General features: G+C 57.9%; 1 protein-coding gene across 1 annotated transcript; it reads right to left on the reverse strand.

The window, feature by feature from the left end:
- Window positions 1-256: 256 nt before the first annotated feature.
- Window positions 257-7,842, reverse strand: Slc22a12 (solute carrier family 22 member 12). Its single transcript, XM_036180390.1, has 10 exons — window positions 7,441-7,842; window positions 6,205-6,308; window positions 5,711-5,865; window positions 5,450-5,618; window positions 3,047-3,170; window positions 2,772-2,887; window positions 1,976-2,190; window positions 1,423-1,531; window positions 1,004-1,207; window positions 257-320 (listed from the first exon to the last, which is right to left on the reverse strand). Exons 1-10 carry the CDS (start codon window positions 7,840-7,842, stop codon window positions 257-259), a joined length of 1,662 nt encoding a protein of 553 aa, XP_036036283.1.
- Between the last annotated feature and the right edge of the window lie 468 nt (window positions 7,843-8,310).

An 8,310-nucleotide genomic window follows, 5' to 3' on the forward strand; every position in this document is an offset into this window, starting at 1 on the left:
AAATTATTTATTTGTGTGTATCATTGGGCGAGAGATAACTGTCCATGTGGAGGTCAGAAGACAGCTCTGTGCAGTCAGCTCTCTCCTACCACCACGTGCGTCCGAGGAATGGAGTTCCTATGGTCAGGCCTAGAGGCAGGTGCCTTTACCCGCCATCGCCAGCTCTACCCTTTCCTTTCTCTCTCCCTCTTTCTTCTCCTCCCATCTTGGCCATCATGGTCTTCCTCCTCCAGGCCTGTCATAGACTCTTGGGAGGCTACAGCCATGTAGACATCAGGGTGGACTGGCCTGCTCTGTCATGTGCCACCTTCTTCACTGACCTGTTCAGGAAAGAGAGAAGTGAGACTCTAAGGAGTAGAGTGACCCACGTCTGTGCTGAGCACTGATCATCCTCCCTGGGGCTCAGGTCTGAGCTTACTGAGCATATTAAGGTGAGATGGGTGGTGACAGCCTTGTCAACCACCCAAGGCTTTAGTGGCAGAGTCTGCTGCCTGTGAAGACCCCAGCAACACCCATCACACCCCAGGACCTCTCCCTGACAAAGGCCAGCTCAATCATGAGCTGTGTGTCTTTCAAGGTGGACCTGGGATTGGCTGGGCCATGTGTTCCTCTACATGGTGGAATGAAGGGCAGAGGGTTCAAGTCCACCTGTCAGCCTGGGTCTCCACTCTCCCAAAGTGCTGTGTAACTCTGGGCTAGCCTAGCTCTCCCTTAGCTTCTGCTTTCTCCTCTGTTCAGTGAGAGGAGTGAGTCCCAGGCCACCCTGTCTTGGACTTCTGTGGGAGGAAGAGGGGAGGGAGGGAGGGAGGAAAGGAGGGAGAAAGGGAAGGAGGGAGGAAGAAAGGGAGGGAGGGAGGAAGGGAGGGAGGAAGAAAAGGAAGGAGGAAGGGAGGAAAGGAGGGTGGGAGGGAAGGAGGGAGGAAGAAAAGGAGGGAGGAAGGAAAGGAGGGAGGGAGGAAGGGAGGGAGGAAGGAAGAGGTAGTTCCCAGGCTGGTCCACTCACTGTTTCTGGATGTCTTGGATGGTGTCGGGCAGTGGTAAGTTCTTGGTCTCAGGCAGGAGCAGTGCAGCCAGGCCGCTCAGTACCGACACCACTCCGTACACCAGCAGGGGCAGCCAGGAGCCATAGACGCCTAACAGCGGCACCAGAGGCCCTAGGATGGCTCCCCCTCGGGCTGCCACCTGGCCCAGGCCCACAGCTGTCATCCTGTGGAGGCACATTTGCCCATGAGCCACACTCTGCCTGCCTCGGGCCTTGACCTCTGGCCTGGACCAACTCCACTAGGTCCAGGGAGGCCCAGTGGACCAGGCAGGGTGGAAGCTTAACTGTGGAGCCCTGAGACCACGTGCAAAGGAGACCCATGGGGATCTGGGGCAGCTCTAGTATACAGCTATAGTACTTTCCCCTTGAGCCAGCCTCACCTGAGCACAGTGGGGAAGAGCTCGCTGCTGAAGATGGTAACACAGGTGAAGGCAGACCCCAGTGACCCCAGCCCCAGCACAGCCAAGGATGAACGAAGGACCTCCATCTCTGTGAATAGTGATGGGATCAGCAGAGTCTGGGGTCCTGTATCTCCTGGGCTGCTTCCTGTCCTATAGGCTGGTCTGTCAAATGTCTCTGAGTCATGCCTCCAGTGCCCAGACTATGTCCCTAGTCTACTCACCTCCCAGATCCTCAGCCAGCCCCCAGGAGTCCTCCTCGCCTCCCTCTCTCTCCCACCCTAATCTATGACTGAGTTCTGTGTTAGCATTATGGCTTCCCTGCTCTCCCCTAAATTTCTACCATCCCATCGCTGCTCCACCCTGCCACTCTCCTCCATCCCCCCCAACAGCCTCTTTCCTGTGGGTCCTCTGCTGTGGGTCCTCACTGTCCTGGTTCCACACTCCCCTGCTGCCTGGGGGAGCTAAGAGAGCCTCAGCTGGCATGCCACATTTTTGCCTCCTCTTGCTCACCCGCAGCTGAGCTGCAGCTCACCATGGGGTACCAGTATGTTGGCCAGGATGCAGAGTCCTGGCAGCACCAGGGAGCTGGCCTGGCAGAGACGTCGGCCCAGGTAGTTGAGCAGCAGCAGGCTGCCTATCTTCACTGGGAGGTCCACAGCCCCAATGAGCACTTGGAGCAGGAAGATATTGCTTCCTAAGGCCTGCAGGTTGAGGGCCAGGCCGTAGAAGGTAAAGCCAAAGGCAAACCTATGAGTGAGGGTGAGTGAGTCAGCCTGGGGTGACTGTTCTTCTTGCCTGCCCTGTTGACCTTTTCTAGGCCCACCTTAGGCACTGGGAGAGAGGGGCTGGTGGTACCTGAGGGGTAGCCAAGGAGAGAATCTGGGTGTTTCTCCCTCCCTCTCTGCTCAGCACTCCATTTGGGATGTTATCTCATTGGCTCTAGATTCCACTAACCAGTATCCCCGCCATGGAGTCTTTTCTGGGTGGCCTAGGCTTCCAAGCTGGGGCAATAGCCCGTTTATGCCTGGTGCGTCTAAACAAGATGGACCAGCCTGTCTGTCTGCTTCATGTCTGCTTTGTCTCACCAGCTTTTCCACTTTGATCCTCCTCACTCAGTCTCTTCTAGGTACTTGGGCTGGGAATCCCTGCTCACCAGCCCACTCAGCCTTGCTTGTCTCCTCTGGGACCCTGACCATAGACAGCAAGGTCCCTGAGCTAAAGGTCATTCTAGAGACATCTCTAGCCAGTGGCCCCATCCCTGGTTGGCAGCTAGCCTGACTTCAGGCTTCCCCACAGCTGGTAGCCTCAGGTAAAATGGCATCTTCTACCAGCACAGCATGGAGACGAAGGTTCGAAGGCGCAGCCCAGGTGTGTGGAGTAGGGTGCCTAGCGTGGCGCGGGTTTGGTCCCCACTTGGTTCCTCCTGCGTGGCTGACTGCAAGACCTGTGGGAGTGGGGGCTGTTAGCACCAGGTATCCACAGGCCCTCTCCTCCAGGGGCCCTCCTTCAAGAACCAGGGCCCTCACTTGACCTCCAAGGGAGCTCCTGTGCAAGGCCAGGGAGAGATCTGAGGGACAGGGGAAGGGCTGAGGGAAGGCCTTACCTCCATGGTCAATGTGTCGCCCTCTGCCTTCTTCCTGTTGATGGCAGCTACCCTCTGTAGCTCCCGCAGGCCCTGCTCCAGCTTGCCCACTGTGAGGAGCCAGCGTGCGGATTCTGGAAGCCACCTGAAGTGGACAGGTGTGGGAGGGGCCGCTGATTGTGGCCCCCATTGTATCCCCTCCCTCCTGTCTGTTCCCTCTGCCTAAGGAAGTGTCTTCAGTGGAACTGTAAGTTCCAGTCTCAGGGCAGCTGAGGTCAGTGGAGGCCGTAAAGGACAATGTGGTAGCAGTGGGGTGTGTAACCAGGTCACCTAGATCACCTGTCTCCGTCCTCTCTGAGTGTGGGGGCTGTGTTCTCTAGTTCCTGAGAAGGCTGCTGGAGACGGAGGGCCTCTTCCTTGTCACCTGGTCACCCTCAGCCTCATCATGGACCATGCCTGGGTACAGTGAGGACTCCAGTGGCTACAGAACTACAATGACTGCCGGGTGTCTCACCATCATGGCATCTTTCCCCAAGCTGGATTGCATTCCTGCTACTAACAGCTTCACCCTCCCTGCCCAGGGCTCAGGCTCGGGCCAGCGTCTGTAACATCGCCGAGCCCCTTCCTTCCGTCTGCTCTGCTCTTAGCCACTGATCCTTGGACCCTTTGACCCCATTGGGCCCGACCTTCCCTGGCCCACCTCAGCCGAGTCTGTGTCAGGATACGGTTGCTTGATATCAATTCGCTCCTCACTGTCTTAGCATCAAACACAGGTCACGCCCGGTCTCACCAAACAGTGTTCTCTGTCTCCTCCTCCTTCCCCTCCTCTCTCTCCCCCATGTGTGCATGTGCGTGTGCACACACACCCCCCTCACACACTTACTTGCTGCACTGAACTGTTCAGCCCTCCAGCTGGCAGTGACCACCACACAACATTGCTCCTCCCTCCAGGCCTATGATTACAAAAGGTGCCCCCCCCAAGGACATGCTGTCCCCTTTGAGCAGCAGCTGGGAGGAGCCATCTGCTTTTTATCCACCAGGACCCTGAGCACTCCCTCCCCAGCCCGGATTTGAAGGACATGGGGATGAAAGTACAAATAGAGTCCGTGATTCTCTGTGACCTGTTGGCCTTGGGAGACTCGGACAGTGAGCTGGAAGAGGCACCTGGGAAGTAGGGGAGGGGCCAGGGGTGGAGGAGTCAGGGTGGGGAGGGGTCGGGTGAGGAGGGGTCAGGGGTGAGGAGGGGTCAGGGGTGAGGAGAAGTCAGGGGTGGGGAGGGGTCAGGGGTGGGGAGGGGCCAGGAGTGAGGAGTCAGGGGTGGAGGGGTCAGGGGTGAGGAGGGGTCAGGGGTGAAGAGGAGTCAGGGTGAGGAGGGGTCAGGGGTGGGGAGGGGTCAGGGGTGAGGAGGGGTCAGGGGTGAGGAGGAGTCAGGGGTGAGGAGAAGTCAGGGGTGAGAAGTCAGGGTGGGGAGGAGTCAGGGGTGGGGAGGTATCAGGGATGAGGAGGGGTCAGGGCTGAGGAGAAGTCAGGGGTGGGGAGGGGCCAGGGGTGGAGGAGTCAGGGTGGGGAGGGGTCAGGGGTGGGGAGGGGTCAGGGGTGGGGAGGAGTCAGGGGTGGGGAAGGGTCAGGGGTGGAGGAGTCAGGGGTGGGGAGGGGTCAGGGGTGGGGAGGGGTCAGGGGTGGGGAGGGGCCAGGGGTGGGGAGGGGCCAGGGGTGGAGGAGTCAGGGTGAGGAGGGGTCAGGGTGAGGAGGGGTCAGGGTGGGGAGGGGTCAGGGGTGGGGAGGGGTCAGGGGTGAGGCGGGGTCAGGGGTGGAGGAGTCAGGGTGAGGAGGGGTCAGGGGTGAGGAGGGGTCAGGGGTGGGGAGGGGTCAGGGGTAGGGAGGGGTCAGAGGTGGGGAGGGGTCAGGGGTGAGGAGGGGTCAGGGGTGAGGCGGGGTCAGGGGTGAGGAGGGGTCAGGGGTGAGAGGGGTCAGGGGTGAGGAGGGGTCAGGGGTGAGGAGGGGTCGGGTGAGAGGGGTCATGCAGGTAGTTGGAGACCTGAGGCTGGAGGTAGGAGTCAAGGTGGGACTGGAGATGTTGAGGGGTGGGTGTAAGGGTGGGGATGAGGTAAGTTGAGGCAGAGATTTGGGGTCTGCAGCATGTGAAAGGGCCTGGAGTTACTAACTAGCAAGACCCCCTGATGGAGGGAGCTGGGACTGTGTGTGACTCCAGTTTGCTGCTGGGCCACAGAGAGATGGCAGCTGGTTTGCTGAGGGTGAGTTGGGGCAGAGGCATCTGGGCTTTGGGCAGCTGTGGTGAGCTTCTTGATGCTCCAGTAGCTCCCTTCCAGCCCAGATGGTCTTGACCTCCAGAGCTCCTAAGCCCTCCCACATTGAACCCCTGAGAGTGGGCAGAGCGTCTTTCAAGGAGGCTGCAGCACCCACCATGATGATACAAAGCAGAGGAAGAAGGGGATGGAAACAGCCAGCTGCAGCATCCTCCAGCTGCGCACACCATAGGCCATAGAGCCTGTCAGGACATGTCCAAAGCTGAAGCCCACGGAGTTCAGGGTCATCATCAAGGTGCGGCCCCGGGCTGATGTCCACTCCATCACTGCAAGGTGCAAAGAAGGGGGTCAATCCTGGGGCATGGATACAGCCTCCCCATCCCAGAACCAACGGGGGGTGGTGGTGGTGGGGACATACAGAGACTGACTGTGTTCATCATGACACCCGCCACTGCAGCGGCCACCAGGAAACGGAACAGGCAGTAGAGGGGGAAGATGGGGATGAAGGCGGCTGTTATGCCTGATACAGCCACCTGAAGATAGCTCCAAGTCAGCACTCTCCTGCGCCCAAACCTGCAGGACACATGGGGAGGCATACCATTGGCCAGCAACAAAGATCTGGGCTGGGAAGGGCCATCCTGTTCCCGCCCCCTGAATGAGGACGGCACAAAGCCACACATGTGGGGCCAGACTCATATTCTGTACCCATGGGACGGTTATGAGCACTGAAGGCTCAAGTCAGGCCTGGTAGGAGCACCCAAGCAGTGGCTGGAGGCTGGTGTGTGGCAGAGCAGATTTTAGGAATGAAAATTTGGAGAGAAACAGTGATCCCTCAAACTGGTGAACCTATGGCTTAGAGAGAATGTCAGATCCATTCAGAAGAGCCTGCCTGGACCAGTTGGGCATACTCACCTATCTGAGGTATGACCACACACTGCGGCTCCTACCAGGATTCCAGCCAGGTAGATGGACTGGGCCATGGGTCTCAGGGCCTGAGAATCACATACCAGGTCCCACTGGAGGAAAAGAAGGCCAGAGCTCACATCAGGAGGAGGGCAGTTAGGGGCAAAGGAGCTAGAAGGGAGCTGGGTGTGTGTAGGGCCGTGAGGCACCCACAGGCTTAGTAGCTTGGGCTCTTAAGGATTATCCTGTCACCCTTGCTACTGGGTCAAAGGTCAGGACCCCTCTAGCCTCATTTGCTCTCTCCTGAGCCACGGCTCTTAGTTGAGAGCCCTCCACCTTCCCTGGAGGCTTGCTTTCTTTTGTACGCACGCGTGCACGTACACACACACACACACACACACACACACACACACACAACTCAGGGACCTCCCTCCTTCCTGCTTGCTGGGGTAGTTGCCCCTCTCCATTGGCTTGGACTGTCTGGCTCCTCCTCCTCTTCTCTTCCTCCTTTGTGTGTGTGTGTGTGTGTGTGTGTATGTGTGTGTATGTGTGTGTGTAGAGAGTGTGTGTCTGTGCATGGTGCAGTGCTTGTGAAGGTCAGAGGTCAATCTCTGGAACTTGTCTCCCTTATTTTTGTGACATGGTCTCTTCACTGAACCTGGGGCTCACTGATTAGACTGGGCTGGCCGGCTAGGGAGCCCCGGGGGCACCCCTGTTTCTGCCTCTCTAGAGCTGATATTACAGTCATGCCACCACCGGGCCCAGGTTTTTCATGGGTACTGGAGAGCTAACTCAGGTTTCCATTCTTACAGGGCAAGCTGATTTATCTCTCCAGCCTGCCAACACCTCTCATGAGAGGCCAGTGCTTGTCCAGGTCCTGTGTGCTCAGCCTCGAGACAGCCAACAGGTTCCTGAGACTGGGTGACCTGGAGTCCCAGCCAAGGCTCAGCTATGGATAAAGCCATTGGGTGATGCAGAAACAGGGGTGCCACCCCAGGTCAGTCTGTGTAAACTCAGTGAGTAGTTCAAGCTAATCCTTCTGCCTCCTGAGGGCTGGGATCACAGGCACAGTTGACTAAATCTAACTTTGCAGATGGACTCTTGCTCCTAGACCCCTGTAAGTCTTGGTTGCTGGCCCCCTCCCCGCTCACAGTGAGGAGGCCTGGGGAGGTATATCCTTTTTGAGACTGGAACACTAAGTCCAGGCAACTGTGACTCTGATTTTGACCTCCCAAGCACTCTTACTGTGGTCACGATCGTGGATGTGAAGATACTGCGGTCATAGACCCAGCCGTCCTCACATGGCTCAGTGTCGGCCTCACTCCAATTGGTGGCTGTGGTGTTGGTCTTCATAAGCTGCCATTGAGGTTGACGGAAGCGGAGGCACTGGTGAGGTTGCTGAGCAGGACCAGGTGGGATGGAGACGGTCAGAAGGTCATCGGGCCCAAAGTCCCCAGGGACACTTGCCTGGGCAGTCCTGTTGTCCAGAAGGGGCACCCAACAGCGGTGGCGGGGCACAGCCGCTGAGAAGTTCTCCAGCATGTTCTGGCTGGTGACCCACAAAATGGGGGTTACCAGAGCCACGGTTTGGAGAACCTGGAACCTGCCCAGGCCCCCTACTCGGTCCAGGAGTTCAGAAAATTCCATGGATTTCTCCTGGGTATCACCATGTAACTACCAGTTCACAGAGGCTAGCCCAGGACCCCGGGTCAGTCTGATGAACCTCCTTCTCCCACAGGTATGCCCACGCCCATCTTCTCGGGTGTGTGTCAGGACAGCTGTGCTATGCAGTCGGAGCCAACCAAGGCTCGTTGGTATCTGCCTGCTGGCTGTTAATAGGGGTGGCTCACCCTCAGCCCTGGAACCTCTGCTGTAATCTGGAGGCCTCGCGGACCTCTCTGAGACAGGGTGGACCCTGGCTCCCAGAAAGAAAAAAACAAAAAACAGGCTTGGGAAGCAAGGAGGGAGGAGAGAGAAGTCACTCTGACTAGAATTAAAGTGTGACTAGGGGTCATTTAATAGAAGAAGGGTTAGTAATCATCTCTTCAAAGTTTAACCAGGCTAACGGCCGTCGCAAATGAAAGCCTCAGCTTCTCCCTCCACCTGCCCTCAGGG

Source organism: Onychomys torridus, chromosome 1 (genome assembly GCF_903995425.1).
Source record: "Onychomys torridus chromosome 1, mOncTor1.1, whole genome shotgun sequence".
NCBI classification, from domain to species: domain Eukaryota; kingdom Metazoa; phylum Chordata; class Mammalia; order Rodentia; family Cricetidae; genus Onychomys; species Onychomys torridus.